The sequence below is a fragment of the Pteropus alecto genome, unplaced genomic scaffold (genome assembly GCF_000325575.1).
Source record: "Pteropus alecto unplaced genomic scaffold, ASM32557v1 scaffold72, whole genome shotgun sequence".
Lineage (NCBI taxonomy): Eukaryota > Metazoa > Chordata > Mammalia > Chiroptera > Pteropodidae > Pteropus > Pteropus alecto.
The window spans coordinates 10,394,055-10,418,360 of NW_006436811.1; the positions used below are offsets into that span (position 1 = coordinate 10,394,055).

At 37.4% G+C, this 24,306-nt stretch overlaps 1 protein-coding gene across 1 annotated transcript in view; it reads left to right on the top strand.

Annotated features, from left to right (window-relative positions):
* SCEL (sciellin) overlaps positions 1-24,306 on the top strand; it is a 112,238-nt gene that overhangs the window by 41,649 nt on the left and 46,283 nt on the right. Inside the window, exons 8-12 of the mRNA XM_025048192.1 lie at positions 706-786; positions 5,446-5,511; positions 17,624-17,704; positions 19,920-19,982; positions 21,526-21,585. Of these exons, the coding sequence (XP_024903960.1) occupies positions 706-786; positions 5,446-5,511; positions 17,624-17,704; positions 19,920-19,982; positions 21,526-21,585 (351 nt within the window). The remainder of the gene's footprint in view (positions 1-705; positions 787-5,445; positions 5,512-17,623; positions 17,705-19,919; positions 19,983-21,525; positions 21,586-24,306) is intronic.

Sequence of the window (24,306 nt, forward strand, 5' to 3'; positions counted from 1 at the left end):
TCATGCGCCTCAAAACACCCATCACACTTGCAACTCAACTGAGTCATGAAATCATGAGTTTGCTAACAATCTCTTTAGGTGGAATATATTTTCCCTGGAATGTACTACTGGCAGTTATAAACTAACCAAACTAGGTAGATTTTTGAAAATGTAACTGCTTTTTAAATTTGTATTGATAAAAAAGTAATTTTCACACTGGACCGCACCTCTCAGTAGCTGAAACAGGCCTGGATCATTTGCATTCTTTTGAGTGTCTGCGGATACTGATAACTACTAAATAGGGATTAAAAATCATGTGGTTTTTAAAATACTCTCTTAAACTAGCTAATGCTTTTAATGCAGAAAAACATTGCTATATAATTCTGTTAATCACAATATGACTACGAGGTTAAAATACACATATATAAATTATATATATGTATCCATAGCACACCTGAATTGATTGGTCTAGATTTCAGACACACAGTGTCATATGATGAATGATTTCTTAATTCAATTCCCTCAGTTTTAGTTACTTATATGAGAGCCTGTCAATTTATTAAATGGGTAAACTCAGGAGGAGCTTTTTTGTTGTTCTAACTTCATGTAAAATATTTTGTGGTAGATGGAGAGTAGGTGGGAATGTGAGTAGATTATCAGACCTTTAAAGGTGAGAATAAAAAAGTTTCAGGAACGTGATGACTTGTTGTTCTTGTGATTAAACAGGCAACCTGGAGGTTTTTTCAGTGCAAATGCCACCAGAACACCAGCTTCCACCCCTGTTACAACTCCTGTAAAGAAAAAGAGGTACGACCTATAAAGAAAAGATGGACTGGTTGTATCTGCCTCTTGCCCATATTCTGTCAAGGATTATCTTTATTAATTTCAGAACCAAATCATTTCTATACCCCTAGTCAGCATTTGGGGGTTGCTCTGCTTTTTCTCTTTATTCCCTGCTCCCCTTCCCAGGGATTCAGAACCTAGTGGATTCTGTTGTCCTCAAACTTCTGTCTTTACACACAAATCTCCTTTTCAAATATGCAGTCTTTTCTTCAGTTTCCCTAGGGTCTTAAATATCTTAAAAATGTTTTTGATGAGAGAGCCCAGATATTAACAGATGAGCTACTTCAGGTCACACATGTTGATAGAGTCCAACTATAGGAATGCCTTACCCTGAAATAATGACTGTGGTATGGTCATATGTCACCATGTTCCTGAAACCAGCCTGCAATGTGGCTACCTCCTCTGCTCCATGGAGTGGGCTGACCCAACTTCCAAGTATGGAGTCAAATGCTCTATCCCAAGACATTGATCTCTGTTTGTGTGATTATGGCCTTTTCTTCTGACTTCCCCTATGTGGCCTCCCCCATTCTGCCTGTTCTGAGTTCTGTTTATCAGGAGACATCACTAGACCTGTGATAGCAGAATATTCTTCATGAGACAGATGGTGAGGGTGCATGTTGAAGAGAACACAGTGCTAGCGAATCATGCTGCTAATGGAAAACAAGTGTTTGTGAACCTCTGTGCTTTTAGCATTTTCTTATTTCTTTGCCTGCATCTAGGACTGTGCCTGCTATAGGGTAGGTGTTCAGTGTTTGTCAAGGGATTGGCTGACTGTTCCTAGAAAGAAAAGGCTGACGCTATTTTTCCTGTAGTTAGAATTCTATTTGTATCTGTAGAGTCTCAGGAAATATGATAATCTTTCTCTTAGACCCAATTTTACATCCCCCTGACACTTCCTTTATTAGAAAAAGATTCCTAATATAGGAAGGGAAATTTAACTTTAGTTAGTTCAGTCTCATACCCAGTGCAAGAATCTTTCCCTGACAGTCGAGGCATGATTCAAGACCATGGAAGCCAGCAATGTGACTCACTTCTGTGACACACCTTTGACTAGCTCTCATTGGTAGTACCTACTGCTTACATTGAGGTGGAATATGCTTTGATTTACTTCCATCTCATCTTAGTTCAGTCCTGTGGTGCCTCAGAGAATATATTTTCTTCAAGAATTTTGTTTTGTTTTGTTTTTAATACTTCCTTTTTAATGACACCAGAAATACTCAGAGAACAGGTTTTCTCTTAGGATTAGGACTCGTCTGCTTCCAGACCAAAGGACTTTGTAAAGGAACCAAAGAAAGAGGGACAAAATCCACTAGTCCTGAAATTTCTGAAGGTTCATATTTCAGTACTGGCTGCTGACCTAGGCTCAGTTCACTGCTCCTTCTCATGATGTGCTACACACTTTTCAAATTCCCACTTGCTTCTTAGGACCAAATGTGGCCTCTGAGTTCAGGTTGCTAAGGACAAGCTGAGCTGATATAACCATACATTCCTTTTCTAAAACATTGGTCTGTTTTTGTTTTTTTTTTGTTTTTGTTTTTGTTTTTTGACTGTAAATACCAGAAAGGCTTAAACCTCTCTGCTCTAAACAATAATTTTTGCTACAACTTTGAAGCCATCTTTTTTCTACGATAGGAAATCAATTATTTTATTCAGTCACTTTTGCTGCCTAAGTCAGAAGTCTTGATGAAATGGAATATTATTCTACTGTTCAGTACATTTTCTTATCAGTCACTTGGCTTCATTTTTCTGCTAATAATGATGGGTATTTCAACCTCTCCGCTCTAAACAATACTTTTTGCTACAACTTTGAAGCCATCTTTTTTCTACGATGGGAAATCAATTATTTTATTCAGTCACTTTTGCTGCCTAGGTCAGAAGTCTTGATGAAATGGAATATTATTCTACTGTTCAGTACATTTTCTTATCAGTCACTTGGCTTCATTTTTCTGCTAATAATGATGGGTATTTAAAATGCTCATGACTATCGGATAATAAAAGAAAACTCTCAATTGTTCTAAGTCTAAGTCTTTTACTTTCTGTTCTTTTTTCCTTTTTTTCTTTTTCTTTCTTTTTTAATTTTTTTTTTTTTTACTTTGACCTCATGATATCCACTAAAGAGTGTTTTGAGGAGGTTAAAGGAAACAGATGGACTTTGACAGGAAGCACAGATATGTCTCTTGCAGACTCTTCAGTGACCCCATACTGAATACTTTTAATATACATGTATGCTTTTTGAGCTCTCACTGTGATTTTTTTATACTTTCAACTTGTTTTTGCAGCAGAATTAATTAATTAATTTATTTATTTATTTATTACAGCTGACAGGCAATGTATATTAGTTTCAGGTGTATAATATAGTGATTAGATTTGGTGTACAATATAGTGATTAACCATGTTGTTTATAAAGTGAACAACATGGTTAAGTCTAGTACCCATCTGGCACTATACATAGTTATTACAATATTATTGATTATATTCTCTGTGCTGTACTTTACAACCCTATGATTAATTTTATAACTAGAAGTTTGTACTTCTTAATCTCCTTCTCCTTTTTCACCCATCTTCCCAACCCCTCCCATCTAGCAACCAACGGTTTATTCTCTATATCTATGTTTGTTTCTGTGTTATTTTGTTTGTTCATTTATCTTATTTTTTAGATTCCACACATAAGTTAAATCATTTCACTAAGCATAATGCCCTCTAGGTCCACCCATGTTGTTGCGGATGGCAAGATTTCATTATTTTTTATGGCTGAGTAATATTTCATTGTATACATGTGCCACATCTTTATCCATTTGTCTATTAATGGACACCTAGGTTGCTTTCATATCTTGACTATTATAAATAATGCTGCAATGAACATAGGGGTGTATATATCTTTTTGAATTAATGTTTTCAGTTTCTTCAGATAAATACCCAGACATGGTATGCGGAGTCATATGGTAGTCTATTTCTAGATTTTTGAAGAATCTCTATGTTGTCTTTCTTAGTGGTTCCATCATTTTACATTTCCACCAACAGTGCGCAGGGGAGCCTCTTGGGAGGGCTCTGGTGCTGGCAGAGGCCAGCCACCATGTGTGCTGGTCTTGGGGCTGTTCAGTAGGAGTTGCAGTGCTAGCCAAGGATGGCCATCACTTATGTTTGGGGGAGACTGCTGCATGAACAGAGGCTGGCTGTTGCTTGCGTAGAGGGTCTGGGTAGGCAAGCGGGGAGGGTGGGACAAGGCCTCGAGGAACCATTGAGATGGGGCAAACTGTTAGCCAGGCTAATAGAGCGTGACAGATTTTGCACCATCCTGTGCAGGGCCAGGTGGGAGGAAGGCTCAATAAAGGAACAATGGCACCTACAAGCATTCTGTTCCTTGAGAGTTTTTAACAATCCCTGCCTTTGCCCCATAGTTAGTCAGTTTAATTCTTCTCCTGTCATACCCAGGCACTTCTTAAACTGCTGCCTCTGTGCTGGAGCTTGGAGCGAGGGAGTGTGACCCTCTAAGGCCAACGTCTCAGTCTCCCACAGACCTTTTCTCTCTCAGATACACTCCCTGTCAGATGTCGTGGGGACTTCTTTCTCAGCACAGTTACCCCAGGCTGAGGGGCCTGGTATGGGGCTCAGACTCCTCACTCCTCAGGGGGGCACTCCAAAGCTGAGCTATCCCTTTCATTTATTGATTACCCCACTGTGGGCGTGGGACCTGCCTGGACCTTGTCTCTGTCCCTCTTACCTGTCTTGACATGGCTTCTTCTTTATGTCCTTAGTTACAGAAATTCTGCTTAGTGAGTCTTCAGGTGGTTCTCACTGATGATGGTTTTATAATTTAGTTATAATTTTATGTGTTTGTGGGAGGAGCTGAGCTCAGAGTTCACCTACTCTGCCATCTTGATTAGACCTCCTGCTCCAAGAATTTAAAGCCAGCTCTTCTGTCCTCTGTCCTCCCTTATCCTGTTTCTTGTCTAGGCTATGTCACTCTCCTCTGAACATCTTGAGTTTTGGTACATATTTTAGTCTTTTTGATAGAGCCCTTAGTTAGCTCTACCAATGACAGTTATGCCCTAGTAGTATGAAGACATCTTTCTAACTGGATATATATGTATCTGTATGTAAGTATATACATTATACGTAAAATTGAAGTTAGCATTGCTGTGGTGTTCATTTATGTTTTAATTATTCTTACTTGTCAGAGTTCTATCATACAGTTTTTTAAAGCCATATTTGAGTAGAACATAAGATTATTGTTATTTCTATGATGAAATATTTCAGATATGCAGAAAAATAGACAGAAAAGAAGATATTTTTATGGTAAACACCCATGAACCTATTACCTATATTTAACAAATGTTATTATTTTCTAGATTTCCTTCGGATTTATTTTTAAAGAAATGTCCACAATGTTTAATGTTAAAGGAATTGGGAAAAGGAGCTTCCTGGGAGAGCAGATAGCCAGGAATATAGGACAGTTACTTTCTACTGCATTTATGAAATTGCTTTCATTTTATTTCCAAGGCCTTTTAGAAAAGTCATCCCGTTGCCTTTTTTTACTGTCAATTTTCAGCTTTTCCTGTAGACACGTGGGTGGGATCAGGCCTTTCAAATACCGTGTTTGTAACCGATGTCATTTTTTGGCAGACAGTCCTGGTTTCCGCCACCACCTCCAGGTTATAATGCCACTCCAAGCACAGGAGCAAACAGAAGGTAAGACAAAGGTGTCAGATGTAATTGCTACGTTATTTGATGGACAAATGTGTTAGATATCGACAACATGTAATTGTGGATGCTTTGGAATAAATTGGAGGCATTTTTCGTGAACTCTGAGCGCTGACTAGACTCAAACAGTACCCAGTGGAAGTGAGGTCAAGGTGCAAGTGCCCAGTAGGAAATCTGACAAGCTGCAAGGGGGAAGAAGGTTGCTGTATTAGTTTGCTAAGGGCTGCTGTAACAAAGTACCACACCCTAGGTGACTTAACAAAAATTTATTGTCTCACAGTTCCAGAGGCTAGAAATCTAATATCAAAGTATCAGCATGGTTGGGTTCTTCCAAGGGCTGTGAGAGAGAATTGGTTGCATGCTCTCCCCCAGCTGCTGGTAGTTTCCTGGCAACCTTTGGCATTCCCTAGTTTGTAGAAGCATCATCCTGATCTCTGCCTTCATCTTCAGTTTGTGTTCTCCCTGTGTGCGTGTCTGTGTCCAAGTTTCCCTTTCTTATAAGGACATCAGTCATATCAGTTACAGGGGCCCCTCCTACTCCAGTATGACATTATCCAAACTTAACTAATTATATTTGCAATGACCCTATTTCCAAAAGGAAGTCACATTCTGAAGCACTGTGGGTTAGGGTTTCAACATATGAATATTGGGGTTCACAATTTAACCCATAGGAGTGGCAGAGCAGAGAATGGAGTTGGGCACCAGGCAGGGCTCCAATGTGGGCTCCTGGTGCACAGCAGCTTCCAGGCTGCAATGAATCCAGATGACCAAACGGGGCTCTGTGTGGCACGTTCTTTGTAAACTTTAAGTGATAGGTGTTTTCTATTTTTATTTTTTGTTTGTTGAGAACACTAATTAAACTAAAACTATAAACCATGCGGAGGACACCTGGTTCTACAATTTCCATGCTAGGAATGTCAGCAACAATTTTATTTAATAAATATTTAATAAGTGATTACTGTGCCAGATATGGTTCTAGGATCTCGGGACATTACAGTGAACAAAACATGGCGTCTGCCCTCTGGCTTTCAAAACAGCAAACACAGTGTGGAACTCCCGTAATCTATGTCATCACCAACGCATAGAACAAAATAGATCTCTGACTTGGTTTTGCTCTAGGGCATCCAAAACCGTTTTCATGTCTTCAATCCCTGAAATATCTTCACCAAATATTTCCACGTTTCAATGGGACTTACTTTCTCAATTCAACAATTGGAAAAGAGAGTTATTAAATGATGTGCTTATTTAATATTAGATTGTTTTATTTCCCCAAAGTTTTACCTGCTGTGCAAACTCTTAATGCCTTTCTTATTTTCAAGTACTAGAAACATTTGGAAATGTCTTTTAATATAATTTAGGTTGGATCTATAAGGACACAAATAAACTTTAGTCAACCAATAGACACAAAGGACTTAATTTGCTTTTTCATGCCTGTTGTTGCATCTATGTGTGTGTGTGTTTTATTATATGTATTATGTATTATATATATAATTATCGAACATACTAAACAATTGCAACTTGGAATTACATCCACCTTCTGTTAAAATGTTTTCTTCTTAAACTTGCTCATCCAATATGGATTATATTTCTAGTTTAAAACCTTCTTTCCTCTCAGGCTGTCTTTAGCTATTTCTCTATGAATGATACCTTTCATAGAGCTACCTAAGTGATGAACATTTTAACTAGGAGTTTTACCAGTTACAATTGTTTCTGGAGTATTGTAAGATCCAACCAATTTTGTCTTGGTAGACAATAACTAGTACTTAGAAATATGTATTACTTATTTCCAAAATAACTTTTTATTTTTGTCTTCTATTCAGTATTCCAATATTAATGCAAATTGTCATTATAATGAGCAACTGATTATATAACTGTGTAAAAATATGGAAGGATTATTCATAAGTTAACATCTCATGTTTTCAATGCCCATTGAGCTTGTAGACCTCTGCACAGAGCTGACAGTGCTTGGCTATGTGCCCTTACAATTAATGCATTGCTGGATGTGATTTCCATGGAAGATAAAATGAGTTACAATGCTCCTATTTCTGATTCTTGGCTCGGATCCACTACACCAGAACCAAGGAAGAGAGAAGATGATCGGACTAGGTTGATCAATTTAGATATCCATTCCCTTTTTAGAGTCACAGATGATTAATGTAATGGCTAAACTGAAAGACTTCTCTCTGAGGATCAGGGCTAATGTCATGCCAAGCTTTCAGGGGAAAAAGAGAATAATAACGATATAGCAATGCCTTTGATTTTTAAAGTGCTTTTCTTTGGGAGAGCTCAAAGTATAGCTTCTGTTTCTCACCTTTAATGCCAGTGCATTCCCAGGGTTGAGAAATAGCCTTTTTAGTAAAAGCTGAAAAATAGAAGCAATTATTAAATGATGAAAGGAAGCAAAGCCTTTAAAAAGAGATCTTTGTCCCCAGAAGAGCACAAAGAAAATGAAAATAGGTCAAAAACAGATAAAAATATTATTTTTAATGCTAGCTAATAACTCAGTGCTAACCGTATTCCCCGTCAGCCTTCACTTGTACACCGGTCTCCCTCTCCTGTCCCCTCCAACCTTCTGCAAAGAATTTTCTCTTAATACTGATACTCTCTCTCTCTCTTTTCTGTTCTTCATTTTGTAATCTTCCATTTTCTCTATCACATAAACTTTCCTGGAGACTTTATTTCTCCCACATCTTCCTGTCTGTGCAGCACATTTGAAAAGACCACCAGACTTCTCAGTCATTATAGGAATGAGTGTTTTTCCTGAACTTTTTAACCCTTGACCTCTCTGTGGCCTTTAAAACCACAGATCACCCCATCCCTCTACTGTTCCTTTCTTGACTTACATAGTACAGAACAATCAAATTTAGTTGTGTTTGGGTTTAAAACTTCTGTTGGTGTTTGGATTAAAATCTATTATAGGCACAATGTAAGCCAACTCATTTTCTGGTTCCTACCACCATTAGTTTGTGAAAACGGCACTCTCCAGATCACTAGTGAACTGGCTGATAAACTTTGTTGACATATCGGTCCCTATGACTGCTTGACCTTCTATAAGGTGCCACTGACTATTCATGCCTTTATGAAATCTCTCTTATTGTCTTCTGAGAAATGCAGCCCCCTTACATACTCTCCTAGACCTACTTTTAGTTTTCTATTTATTCTTTATCGGTCTCTTTTACTACTTCGCCACATTCTACCAAGCCATGAAATGCTGATGTTCCTAAATGCCCACAGTCTTTATCCTCCTCTGAGTCTACGCCCCACCCTTCAACAGCATCGTCCAGGCCCAGGGCTTTAATGGTCATTTGTTTACTCTCGACTCCTCCGTTTATATCCACATCACACCTCTTCTCTCAGTTACCTTTCAATAGCCAACCGCCTACTTGGCACCTTCACTTAAATGTCTCAAATGCACTGCAAACTCAACATGCTTGAAATGAAATTCATAATTCTCCACACTAACCTGGTTCTCTGTCCAAACCAGTCAACACCCCTGAAAACTTGAAATTATTTTTTATACCTTTTTTTTTTATACCACCAAGAGCAAATCCATTAGTAAATTCTGTCAATTTACCCCCTTGATGCCTCTTAAATCCATATGCCTCTCTCTGTTTCTATCATCTTATCTCTCCTGGACCACAATTATAGCTACCTAGGTATTTTCCCTTCCTTCATCCTGATACCCACTGGTTGCCAGAGTGATATTTATAAAAAGATAATTGGAACATAGCGTTCTCCTAAATAAAAATGAAGATTTTCCGTTAGTCTTAGAATGAAGACCCAAAACCTTACTGTTGACTGCCAGCACTTATCTGTCTTCCATCCCTCACAGCTCCCCTTTGCTCTCTGCTCCATTTACTTTAATTGTTTTAAATGCACTATGCTCCTACCTTCTACAGACCCTTAGCACATAAGGTAAGGTTATCTCTGCCTGGAATGCTGTCTTCTCCCCTATCTGGGGCACTTAGATTCCTGTGGCCAAGTTTCGATCTGATTTCTCTTTAAAACGTCACTCTGACTTATCTCTGTTCTGTTCTCTCTGCTCTACGTTAACTCAGGCATAGAAGATGGTGACTTCTTTTTCTTGATTTGTGCAAATACCACTTGCATAAAATTTTAATAAAGATGTAGGATGGTGAGAGTGGTTAGTAATACATTGTAGAAACCCAGACCAAACTATGTGAAATGTCGCATTAGAAATTCCTATTTGTGAATTCTTCAGCTGCCCCTGCCATTTGGTCGTTTCTCATTGGCTGACATTTCTCTGCAAGCATGACCCTTTTGCCATTTTGCTTAGCATTTTCCTTTTTTCTTTCATCTCTCTTTTATTCTTTTTCCTCCCCTTCTTCCCCCAAACCCTAATTCCTATGAATTACTTATGCTGGGTAGTTTAGTTCTGTCTATGCTGTGCAAGGCTATCCTCAGAAAATCTCATACTCATAACTAAACATAATGATATATTCATTCTTTGGGAGACACTTCATGCTACCTTTTAAAATAAAATTATTTTCTCATGTCACAATAATATAAACATCCAGTCACCCACACCTAAAACATCAAACTGTCGTTGACCTCTCTATCTCCCTTACTGTCCTTATTCAGTCATTGTAGCGAGTTCGAGGCTGGGCTAATCAAAGAAAAACATGTGACCACCTGGTGGCAGTAGCACACTACAAGCTTTATTTAGATGGTGCTTTGCTGGGTTTGCAGGAGTCACTAACAGCTGGAGAAGGTCCATGGTCAACTTCACAGGGGCTACCACCCAGAAGGAGAGGAGGGCAAGGGAACTCCTGAAAGAGAGAGGGGTTGGAGGAGAAGCTTACTTGCCAGGTGATGCCATTCAGCAGCCTAGTGGGTAGTTCTGGGTCAGAGAATTCCAAAGGGTGGCAGTGGCTTGGGGTCCTTTATAGTGCCAGAAGTTGGATAATGTGGATGCACAAATAACCACACCACAAGATCAACTATGGGATCCTGAGGAAAGCGTCAACCTGTTCTGGTAGCTCTGATGTGGTAAGGAGAGCTTCTCACAGGGGGTTTAGGGGAAAGGTCCTGAAAGAGGTGCAGTGGGGTAGGAAGGAAAAAAATGATGCAGGGCTAGCTTCTCAAGCCCGGAGTGAATTTAAGCATAGTGATGTCACCAATCAGTGTAGGAAGAAATAGGAGCAGAATGGGGAATACACAATTGGTCTTTTGAAGTTGAATGTGCTTTGATTTGAGCAGACAGAACCTGGGATACTGGAAAGATACATTTGTGAAGGTAATTTCCAAGCAGTGAGAAATGGAGGAGATGCTCAAGTAAAAGCACTTTGCTAGAACCCAGGAATTCAGAGATGTGTAAGGCCCCGTCTCGGTTTCAAGAAACTCAGTCTATCAGGGAGTCGGTTTGAGCCAGGAGAGCTGAACAAGGAACCGACTGAGTGGTTCCTTGGGGGATGATGTCATGTGGAAAAATGTTATTTAGTATAAGACATTATGGATAGATATTCATTTATAATTCGTGATAAGCTAAGATACCTTTTCAGAAGATCATGTTTCTGCTTTAAGAGTTAATGCTTTGCAGCTATATAATTTGAGTTCTGACAATGTGCTAGAGATCATGAAATATATACAAAAGAAAGTACAAATGCTATCATTATGGAAAATTGTTAGAAGGTCAGAGCCAGTGAAAGTTTATTCCTCCCCACTTCTTTCATTTGAAAATTTCAGAAATCCAGACGCAAAACAATTTGTCACCAATCATTTGTATATATTTTAAGTTTTCAAGTTCCTAAACTTTTTCTCATCTTCAAATCCTTCAAAGGAGTGATAACATTTGCCAGGCTTGAACCAATAAAACAGATAATAGGTGCTATTCATAAGAAATGTTCAGTTGCATCATAATAAAATATGGAAACATTTCTGGGATGTTGATACTGAAGTTGCTTCTGATTTCAGAATCCACCAGTAAATATTGGTATTCTATTTATGGTAAGTTCAAATGCTCCTGACTATGAATTTAGGTTAAATGTCATATGAAGCTCACTTAAGAAACTCACTAAAGCCAATTTAAGGTAGTTGCTTAACAGACAATATGAATGTTTATAATTGTTACTCACTTTACTGATTCAGAGTTAACAATGCCAATAACAACAAAAACACAATGTGTTTTTTTGTTTCTGGAATCGTTTTCAAAGACGGAGAAGAAAATATATAATATCTGATAAAATTAAAATTGTGGAAACACACCTAGGAAAATTACCATATTAAATGCTTGCTATGTACTTTTATAATTTCTCACCCATATTTGTTTCAATCTCATCTCCTTCAGTGGTTTTCACTTGCAGTTAGCTGGTTGGGAGATTTTGAAAAAAAAAATCTAATTGAGAAGCGAGTTGCCATGGCAACCTTGCACTGTAGTTCTATTTTTCTGTCTGTAACTATAAATGGTAAAATGTAACCTTTCTAATTATGCTACAACATTTTTTAACCCCATCGGTACCAAACCCCCTACAAAGTTTGCTTTCATGCAAAAAAAAAAAAAGATATTTCATTTTTACCTTAACAAATTTTTTTATATTAACTAGACTCTGTTTTATAAAAATTAAGATTCTAAGACACTCAGTAAACTAAGTGCAGTTATTTAAAAAATTTATCTGAATGCCTAGAATGCCCATTCTAAACATTCAAAATAAATAAAACATTATCCTGAATTAAAGTTTATTGTTTTTGAAAGTGTTATTCAAATAGAACCAGGAAAAAGCTAATTCACAATGTGGAAATGAAGTCTGAGCATTTCTCAATGAGCTAGCTGTTTTTTCCTCAGTCCTATGGGGTCAACATAGACAGTCTCTGACCTCCTAACACTAGTTTTAAGTAGCACATTCAAACAACAACAAATGAAAAACATCCCTGCTTCCTCTCAATTCAGATTTTCACTGTCCCTCCCTCCCTCAGAGCCTCTCGTAGTATGATGAAACAGGGAACCTTCAGGTTCAGAAATAGAGGCAAGGAAGGAGCTGTGAGAATCAGGATAAGTTGGGGTAAGCTCTCTGCCAAAAACATCACCCTCCAAGCCACAACTTCCTCTGTCCCAGCCATAAAAACAAAACTCTCTGATTGAAAAAAAAAAATTATTTCACCATTTAGTGGTATTGTCTGAAGGTCTATCAACTAGAGAGTATAAGTCTTGCCTCCTTTGAAAGCATGAAAATTATGACAGACTTAAGGAGCTGTCTTTGCTTATTCAAATCTTAGTGTCAATTATATAAATAAGGTATCTTTCCTGCTAAAACATAAGGATATATCCAAACATGTGATCTAAAAAAAGTCGTAATGAAAGGAAGTGATCTTTGCAGCAGTATATGAAAATGAAGTAATATAAACAGATTTACAGTATAATTTCTGTTATCTCTGGCCCTTGGACTATTATCTGCAAGTTTTCACATGTTTCTTGTGAGCATTGTCATTTTATTCCTGAAAGTTATTCTTTACAATTATAGGCACTAATGTGGTGCAATTGGTCCTGTGAAAGTCTTGTGGGATTGAGAGAAAGACAGAAGGGAGAGCTAGGATCAATTTATTGAAGCTTAAACATTGTGTCTCAAAGTAGTATTCAAATAGGATCATTCCACATGAATGTCTCTTGTTTCCTTCTCTTCAAAACGTTCTGGGCCACAGCTTCCTGCTTCACTCTTGCATTTTAATCCCCCTGCTTGGCATCACATCAGCTCCTGGCATGGCATGAATGATTTCTCTCATTGCCCCCTGAGGGCTTGGGTTCTGTCATCTGTGGCTGTCATTGCAAAGATGTAAATGAAAGCTCCTTTGAGGTAAATTGAAGTCAATGTAGCATGCCTGGCCCCCACCCAGTGGGGGTGTAAATGAATCACTCTTGGAAATAAAATATGCTCCTCTGCTTTTCTTGGCCTTCACAACTATACACCCACCTTTTCTTTCCTGGGTGCTCTCCAAACCGTCTTCGAACTGTGTGTCCAAATCTACTTCTCTACCCACCTCTGCCTCCCAGATATACCCAATTGGTATTTCCCTGCCTCTTGGAGGCCTTAGCCATTCCAAACTAGAAAAAACTTAGCTTTTCGTCAATGTGATTCTGGCATAAGCAAAGTTTGGCATCATTCTGTTTCTCTGTTTTGTAATCCTTCTTTTCATCTTGTTATCTCTCTCCTGCCTGTTCTCAAATACCAGTGCCTTGTGCAGATCCCTTATTACCCAGGACCGAACACCTTCTTACCCCTTTCCTCTACCCCTAGGAGAAAAGCATATAATCAGCTAATCCACACAGATACACTAAATATATTTTCATGTGAGTGATATCAAATTATCCCCAAAACAGGGATTTTTTTTTTTAAGAAGAGAAGATGATGGCAACATAAATAAAATACTATCTAATAGTAAAATCTAACTCTAAGCCAGGACGGGAATAACATTTTGAGGTAAATGGTTTTTCCAGGCATATCGTGTAACACAATAAGTGACCTGGGCACCTGGCACCTGCTCGGTACTCAGTAGTGGAATCAACAATGGGCTTCTCCCTTGGTACAGCTAAACTTGAACAGATTTCGAAAGATTCAGGCCCCTCTTTAGTACCCATTTTCTTCTCACCAAATAGAAATTCATTCAATCACTCCTCCTTTCATTCATTTTACACATCTTTATTGGGCACCTGTGTCATATATAATTCTAGTACTTGAGATATAACTCTCCTTTTAGGAGCCGTCAGTCCAGTGTGGAGATAGAAAATTACGTATAATCCAGAATGGCATGATACATTCCATGAGGAGGGTGTGCTATGGAGAAACATAAGGCTGGTACAGCTTTGGGTACCACTAGAGATGGTAATATCCAAGCCATGGTCTGAAGGGCAAGGAGGAAGTATCCAGGTGAAAGAGAGTGGTACACCAGAGAGGAGTGAGAATATAGAGATGTTGATGGTAGGGTGTTTAGAAAACAACAACCACAGCACCTGACATTTCTTGAGCACTTATGGAAGCCAGGAAGTATTCTAATGCTTTGCATGCCCTTCTACTGGCTTCAGTGCCGTCATCAACACAGGAGTTGGGAGACCCACCAAGCTCTATTCTCTGCTGCTACTACCTATCACCCAGAGCCTCACTACCACACTCTGCCAAGAAAGCTGCAGGACTAATTCAACTATGTTCTTCATCTGTGGCCATGGATCCCCATGGGAACCACAGTCAAATTATTTCTTATCACCTGGATCATCCCCACAAAACTCTCTGCATTACCGAACCTGACCCAACTTAAACATCGTCCTGATTTCTCAAACTCTTCCACAGTGTCTCCCTGGATGTGTCATCCATTATCATCAAAACTCACTACTTTTAACCCTATCTGGACGATCTCTCACCTCTTTGTGAGTTCTCTTTGTGAGCCTGCTCCCTCAGCCTTCCTCAGAGCGAGGGCTGTTTTTCTCCTAACTCCATGTATCACAGAGTCTGAATGAAGAGAAGAGGTTCTGTTTGCTCACTGCCACTTTCTATCAATTTTAACTCCTTCCTCCTTCTTCAAAGCCATGCCGTAATGAACCCCCATCTTCTTCAAAGCCATGCCGTAATGAACTTCTCTTTTTCATTGGAATGATCTAAAGGTCTCGGAGTCACTCACCTTTACTCTTTGAAGATTTTGGCACCAAGCGCATCGTCTCTCCCAAGCATCTCTCCTGACATAATGCTTGGTGATTTCCAAATCTGTGTAGAGGATCCTGTCCCACCCTGGCCTCTCACTATTTTGACCTCTTCTTCAATGATCTTGTCCTTCACCCTACCCGAGCCACCCATAGATCTTGCCCTTGTTGGTAACCACACACAACAAAATTTCAATGTCAAAGCTTTCTTTCTCTGGCTTCTACTTTTTTTTCTGTCCAGTTCACTCCCTCTAGTCCTCTGATTTCAGAAATTCCTCTGCCTCCCCCTACCCCCCCCAATCCATTGATTTTTCCATCTTTTCATAGTTCCTCACCCCTCATATCATCATCTCCCTCTATGATGACATGAGGAGTGAGGGACGCCCTCTCAGATCTCATGGTCCCTCACAGTAATCACTTCCTGGTGTAACCCTTCCCTCCCTTGACACTATTCTTCCATTGCGCTCGGCTGAATCATAAACTTAGTTAAATCCAACTCTCTGTATATTCTCTTCCTTCCCCCAAAGCAGCTGAATATGGCAAGATAAAACAATGTAAACAATGTAAACTAGCCTTATTTTAATTCCATGATTATTAACCTTGACCGAACCATTGGTCTGCCCAAGGATCCCTTGAGAGGCAGTATAGTGTGGGGAGGGCTTAGGGAGCGATATTTCCTGGTTTTGATCCTTATTTCCTGCACCATCAAATCTGGCCTCTTCACTGGATCGTTTTCATCACGTCTAGCTACTCCAGTAACCTTCTTTGTCCTTTCAACCTTCAGGTAGCAATGCATCTCTCTCTCCCCTTTTTATTGCAAAATACCTTAATGCCTCTACCTCCCATTTTCTCTTAAATCTGCTCTGATAATGTGTTTTCACCACTGCTCCTTCAAAATTGCTGTTATCAAGGTTATCAATGACTACTATATTGCCAAAATTATGGTAACTTCCCAATCCCTCTCTTATTTGATCTATCAGTGCCATTTGGTGTGGCCAATTACTCCTTGAAACACTTTCCTCGCTGGCTTCTAGCATACCACACCCTCATACTTCTTTTCTTCTTGACCACTTCTCTTCAGGCTCTTTTGCTGTTTAATTCTCATAGCCTCAACATCTGAAAATATTACAGGGCCCAGCATATAACACTTGGCCTGCTTTTTGTCTCTCATTATACTGACACCCTTGGTGATCTTCAGTTTCAAGAATTAAATACCATCTCTAAGTTGATGATGCCCATATTTATATATTTCCCTTGGATGCTCTCCTGGCTCATTTTGTCACTTCCTTAAGGTCTTAGCTTAAATTTTACCTCACAGAGAGGCCTTCCCAGTCTATTCTATATAAAATAGTGTCCTTACCCCATCACTCCATATCCCTTTACTCTTTTTTATTTTCCTTCATAGCACTTTTCCCCATCTGTCAAATATTTATTTGTGTATTGAAAGCCTTTTGAGAACAGAGAAATTATCCACTTTGTGGAGTGCCCTGTACATAGAAAGCTACCGACAAATGTTTGTTAAATAAAAGGCAAATTTTCTTTCAGTTCTGACAATACCCCAGCAATCTTATTAGAAGGGTTATTACAGACAAAGAAACTGAATCAAGTTAACTCATTGCCACACAGCTGACAATTCAGATAGTGTGGGTCCAGAGCCCACATGTTCACCTAGCATGTGGTCTAGATCACAAGAGTACTTTTACAAAATACGGAAATTTATCTTGATGATAACAGGAAACAACTCGGGTAGTCGTGGTTCTATGTCCTGAGTAAGGTGCTGACTCCATCTAATATGCACATAATTGCCTGTCTCCAGTTCCTAGGTCATCCAACCATGCCAGCTCAGAGGATGCCTTGGCACTTTGTTGCCTAGTTTAGGCTGACAGTGTGTGTGTGTGTGTGTGTGTGTGTGTGTGCGTGCGTGCGCACACACACACATATTTCATAGCATCAAACTGGCCTGTACTGACAATATTTAAGTCAGATTTAGCTAAGAGCTCCAAATCAACTTTACCTTGAAGTCTATGGAATTGAGAACCTTTCTTGCTGTGTCTGTAGCAGCCTGATAGTTGACATAATTCCTAAAGAAGCTTATATATTAATGCCCAAGAACCATTTACTATGCTCATGCACTGTTGACCCCAAATACCACCACGTGAGCTAGATAGTCTAGCAAAATATTAAGCTGTTTAAAGAACACATTATATTTCAAACTGTGGTTAAAGAGGATATGGTTTACAAAAATCTGATTAAATTAACTTTAAAAATATCTGTAATTTAAATACTTGACTTCTTTAAAGTTTAGTGCTTCTTAGATTTTGGTCTTTCAAGTACCTCATGTACTGGAGTTCTAAGATGCATAAGATTTCCATGTAGGTAATAAATGCATTCAGCTAATAGATGCTAAAATCGACCATGTTTCCATGGTGAAATGAAGTGCTATTTTCTGTTTTAAAGGGAACCAGCTGTTCACCCTCCAATACCCCCAAAGCCCAGTTCTCCTGCTTTATCTCCTAACCAGCTGAGACGGGATAATAGGTAAGACCTAGCACTCCAGAATTTCTTGCCAAAATGAAGAAACCCAAGAGAAATGAAAGCAAATGAATGGTGACCTGTTTTGTGCAAAGCATAGGTTTGTTTTGTGTGCACATTCATTGACAAAGCACATATAAAGCTTTGCTACTTCTGTTTGTCAACTGTTTGTTTATTTATGTTTACCTTTGAATACTTATGGCCATTACTTGTTTTTGGAAATACACCTTCAAGAAACTGAACAATGTCCATGTCCAGGACGTTCAGGTTTCCTCTAATTTATATATTTGGAAACAATACGTAAGAAACTTCTCCCTTTCTCTTTCTTTTTCTTTGCCTATAAATATATATGTTCACATGTACATATTCATATGTGTGTATATATAAATATATACATAAATATGTATATACATATATATATTTAGTTTATATTTACTTATTGTTAAGTTTCCCATTAAGAGCTGTAATTTCTGATGAAAAATATTTTTAAAACTTTGTGTTATTGCCCAAATCCTCCTTTATGTTAGAAATACCTTTGGGTAGTTCTTTAGTCTTGTTTTAGCTAAGGAATCTGTAATTTTTTTTAAAACTTGGAAATTTGAAAAATGTTCTAATTAACTCATCTTCAAATCAAGAAACAAAAAAGACTACTTTTCTACTTTGAATTTCTGTCACTCTATCTATTATTAATACTTAGAAACAAATTCAGAAATTTGAAAATCTTCCCATGGGTTCCTATTAAACTGTTGAATAATCTCAAACCATTTTTCAAGACGTACATTGCACATTTCCATTATTATTGTGAAATTAAAAAATAGTAAGTCAATGAAGATAATACATTAGATCCACCTGATTGCCTGCCTTTGATTCTTCTGTATTTTTGCTTTTTGATGGTAATTTTTTTAACAACATGTAAGACAATTTTACAACTATTCTTTAATAAGAGAGTAACTTCAGCTAGAAAATGCTGACTTGACAGCAGTGCTATGTGACATTAGGTGTTTACTCTAGTGAGTTAAAAACCCATGTCTGAATTTCTATTCAGTGAAACTTCACAGGACCTTTGAAATTTTGTTCTTAGGATAAGAGGATACATTTTTTAATGAGTCAAGAGAATATTTTTTCATTGAGTTAATAAAAAATATAGGTCAGATTTATAACTTTTATTTGTACAATGGTTATAATTATACTCTTAAAAACAACTCAAGCTTTTTATCTTACATTATTTTTTTCTTTTACAGTATTGAGCAATTAAATTGAATTTGAGTAGGATTTTTTCAGGGGGCTAAAATAAATTAGCTTTGGTTCCTCCCAAATTCTAATCTAAAATCTGCGACTAAAGCATTAAACATATGTAGATTCAAAAGAAGCTAAATTTCATGGGAATTGGTCTAATCCATTTTTACCACTCTAGTTTCTTTCTTCCACCAATGATCTTAAAAGTAAAATTAGGACAACTTACGTGTTTTAAATCCTGATTACTTTAATCACAGCAAGATGATTTTAATGAAAGAATATGAAAGGGAAGTGTTTCCTATGTAATTAACACATGTCCTCAGGAGTACAAAAAAATAGTTGAATATAGTTTCTTGAGAACAAGCAAGAATGCATAAGTAGGTCAATAAGATACTTAAAAAAACAGCAGAGAAAAGCTTTATATCATAAATTGAGGCAGAACCTAACATCATAAAATTTAATTCTGTCAACTCTTTGTGGTTGTTCTCAATGTAGTGAGTGTACTGGAATTTTAAAAATATTTCCCATCATATCTGAGCAAATATATTTCTTAATAGTATTCAAAAGAAATGTGCTTAAGAATAAAAAGTATCCCTCTGATGCCTCAGAACAAAAAATGATTCTTAATATTTTAAAATACTGTATCATCTAATAGAGATAAGTATAAAAATGATTTATTGATGATTGGAAACTAAAATAAAATGAACATATTTAGAACAGATATTTCTATATATATGGTTAAAAGGATATTAAAAGAGATGGGCTAAATTGCAAAGTTAGCATCTTGGACTCTAGAATTTCATATAGGATATGGCTGAGTTCTGGTGAACCAAAAGAGCTAAGGTCAAGTTTGTTATCTCAAGTAGTGCTATTGTTCCAGTACACTCCGGTCTTTTTGAACATATATGTTTTCTTATGAATTTTAAATTTAACAGAGAAGTGTTTTCTTATCTAACAAACATTATCTTTATCTTTTAAAATATAGGCAGATTTGTCCACCTAAAGCAGGTCGATATATGGAAACCAGATCTGCTGAAAGAAATATAAGGTATAAGGAACTGTATCTGTAACCATATATAACTGAAGAAATGATTAAGTATGTTTTATTAGAACACTTAAAAATACAAAACAATAGTAAAATAGATAAAATCAGTTTTCCAGCTGACGTTAATATAATGGATAAGAAATATTTTTATATGTACCTAAGAATTTTATTCTTTTTATTTCTATTTTAGGCTTTACATTAAGAAAACCAAAATTGTCTGAATGTATTAACAGAATAAGATGAAGCCCCTTAAGATAGGAAAACACTTCTTTATTCCCAGCATTTGTCTCAAGATCAATGACATAGTTGATGTTAATGTATAAATGAATAGGTAGAAATATAGTCATGTGTTCTATAAAAGCTTTTCCTAGAATTGGCTGTATACTAAGGTCACATCCAGCTCTGAGGTTTGCAAATTGTGCTGATGACTTTGAGTGAGGTTTCCCCATGACACTGTGATTTATTCCTGATGTCTTGCATACTCCGTCTAGTTTAGTATTTGTTTTGGATATACCTTGTTTTTATGTATATTTTTTTAAGGAAAAAAACACTATATCTGAAATTAGCTTTTGGACAATGCCATATTATAGATTTATCAATATGGTAAGCCAAATTTTTTATTATGGTAAAAAACACATAATAAGTTTACCATTTTAATCATTATGATAACACAATTCTTCAGTCAAAACTTTTTTTTTTTGACTGAAAGCATTTTTCAAAGTTCAAAACTTACACACTTTTAATTTTTTAAAAATCATCTCCTTTGACCCTCAGAACAGAACAGTAGAGTTCTCTGCCACAGACTCCCCAGAGTCTTCAGTGTGCTTACATAGCTTCTGAATCTCCAAAAGTTGGCTACACTTCCCAAATTTACTAGACTACAATTTTTTTTTATGGAATTCTATTAACCTTCTATGAGACATTGTTTGTGAAACGTAGGTCTTAATTACAGAGGAACCTATAAGGATTTTCCCAATTATTCCATTTCATGATCTAGAGAGATCAGCATGGATTTAGGTGTTACGTGTTACGTGCTTCCACATAGCCTATAGTTTACAATGTACTTTCTTTCTCTTCGGAAGCCTAAGAAGACAATTATTTTCACCCCGTATGAGGGGCGAATTAATCATCTGAGTATGTAACATAATGCTTCTTGGTTTTGGTAGAAAAGATTCTAAACGCACTTCTGTGTTTACTTGTGCAGTTAACTGTATTTTCTTTTTCATATCCTTTTTTAAGTATAGAACTTTGTGGCAGCCAATGACGTCATTAGGAGAAACTGTAGTTATTTTAGTGAGCACTAGATGGCAGAGGCAACACCAGGCGGAATGAGAGGGGTGTGTGTGTGTGTGTGTGTGTGTGTGTGTGTGTGTGTGTGTGTATGTCATAAGCTAATATGATGGAATTATTTTGTTATTCAGTTAGACTGAATAATTCCTAAATGAGACATGAACTATCGTTTTCTTCACTGAACACAGAGAAATTTTAGCTGCTTTACAGATTGCTCTACTGGCACTGACTTGTATTTATTTTTCATTGTTTGAAGGAGTCAGGATCTTGAGAACATCGTCAAAGTGGCTACTTCACTTCAGAAAACTGACAAGGGGTGAGGTCTTAGAGCTTTGAGCTTGGTTTTTTCTACTCTGTACATTTAAAAAAAATGCTTAACCAGTACCTTAAAGTTCCCAATATAAACAAAATCCCAATGTTGTTTATTATATAGAATTTCAAAGAAGGAAGAATTAGTGTCCCTAGATGTGTCATTGAAAGTTTGGTGGTATTGATATTTATGGATAGTTTCCTTCCTCTGCTTCCTCTTCTGGTGACCGTACACATCCCAGTGACCTTAGCTGTCCATGGTTTTGACCTAATTCCAAGCCACTCATCTTGTATTTGTGTTGCTTGTCCAGACCTCCATGAATCTGTCTCTCTAGCACTCTCATTTAGAATGTCCTAAGCCATATTCAACTCCCTTCTCAAATAGGTTATTTCCTGACTTCTCTGTTCTTCTATTCAGGCAAGCTCATCTTTCAGGAATCATTCTTTTCTCCTCTATGTAGTACCAGGCATGTATGGTCAAATGTCTGAAATGTCCCTCATGACCATGTGGCCTCACTCCAGTTCAAACTCTCATTGACTCCAGCATAGGTTATTAGAGTAGCTGTCCAGATTTACTTATATTCCTCCAGTCTCTCTTCCCACTAAACCTTTACAACCCATGATTACCAGAGTTCCTTTCTAAGATTCTGCTCGAACAGTCACTCCACTGGCTCTCTGTTGCCCATTCGATTACATGAAACCTCATTCAAGGCCCTTGCTAACCTGACTCTCCAACCTAACATTCCAGAGTTCTTTTTTTTTGGTCATTTTGTTTTAGGTGAACTGACCCCTTTCAGTATTTCCTATAATGCAGGTCTCGTAGTGGAGAATTCCCTCAATTTTTGTATCTCTGGAAAGGTCTTTATTTCTCCTTCATATCTAAAGGAGAGCTTAGCTGGATATATTATTCTTGACTGGTAGTTCTTTTCACTTAATAGTTTGAATATTTGATTCCACTCCTTTCTGACTTGTAAGGTTTGTACTGAGAAGTCTGACAATAATCTATTAGGTTTTTCTTTATAGGTTACCGTCTTCTTTTCCCTGGCTGCCCTGAGAATTCTGTCTTTGTTGTTGATTTTTGATAATTTTAATACAATGTGTCTCGATAAAGGCCTTTTTGGACTGAGATAATTGGGTGTTCTGTTGACTTCTTGAATTCCAAGCTCCAGCTCATTCCTGTGGTAGCTCTTATGCACAGATCCCACGCTCAGACATGCTGGTGTGCAGTTTGGGTATTTTTTGTTGATTTTTAGATGTTGAGCTTATTGTTGTTTCAAGGGGAGAGATCTGGGGACGTCTCTTACTCCGCCATGTTTCTGACGTCCCTCCGGAGTTATTTCTGACTTCACCTTTACAGTTACCCTACATTCAATATCAAATCAAATCACTTTCTTTCCACAGTTTTTAGATACTCTGTCTTTTTTTTTTTATGCCATTCTATGCAATGGCAGTCTTTTTCATCCTCAAAGCCACCATATTAATCTATCCAAATCCTACCCATTTTTAAAGACCCAGATCAAATATCACCTCCTGTGTGAAGTCTTCCCTGAGTGATTTAGTGAGATGAGACTTCTGCTTCTCCAAGCTATTAGAACCTCATGATTCATATTTTATAACAGCTAATCATATTTGTTTTTTTCATGTTTATGTAAATGTCTCATTGTCTCTCTATCATCTCCTAAATCTCTTAAAGCAGATATTTTGTCTTATTCACCATATGTCATTTACATTTACTGAGTCTGATATGATGCTTTGTACAAAGTAGGTGTTTCTATAATAGAGTATGACAAAATAATGATGAGCAGTGAGAAAACCTTGAGTATAAACATTTTGTAGTTTAAACCACATGCCTACAATTTTTTTCCTTGCTTAATTGAATTTAGCAGTGCTTAGAGTGTTATTAGGAATTGCAGTCTCAGTCAAAAGAACTAAAGAGAAGAAACAGAAGTGACGCTTGGTTTATCTATGCAAATTAATAAACAAAAGAGAAGCTCTGAATCCAGACGGGGACTCTAGAAAGTCTCCTGAACGTTTCACTTCCATTTCTTCTCTCATCTAAGTGCCTGGATCTCTGATTTTATTTACTTATTTTTGTTTGTGGTAATATTTTGTTTTTACTAGGGATTAAAAATAGTTTTTGGTGGGAGATAGGGATGTTTAAAGGAGAGATATGTGAGTGATGCTGAAGAGAAATTATTAGTTTGTCATAAATCAAACAAAAACAATGAGAGCTGCGATTAGTTTAACTTTCCTGCCCATTCTCTCTAGCCACGATGCATGAATTCCACAGCCAGAAACATTTTTCACAGAGAGAAGCTGCTGCTTTAACAGGGCCAAGGGGATATGTCTGTTGCATCGATAGCCAAGTATTGTTACTGTAGGACATCCATACGAATAGCTTTATTTTTTTGAGCTGCTCTTTGTGGTATTTCTTTGTGAAATGGACTATTACTCTTATATAATTAAATGTATTTAATTTATTGCAAATGCAATGGTGAAACTTAATATCCAAAGCTTTGATCAATTTAAGATCATTTTAAAAGCTGAACTTTTTCATTCAGATGCAGTCTCCATTTGTTTAATTTATCACAGAGTACCCTCTCATGATTTATGCTAATTTTCTTGTGATAAACATGAGCAACCCCAAACCCTGATAATCTCATCATTGTGACTCACACCAGTCAGAAAGGTCTGTGGCTAAAATTTACAGGATTCTTAAGTCTGCTCT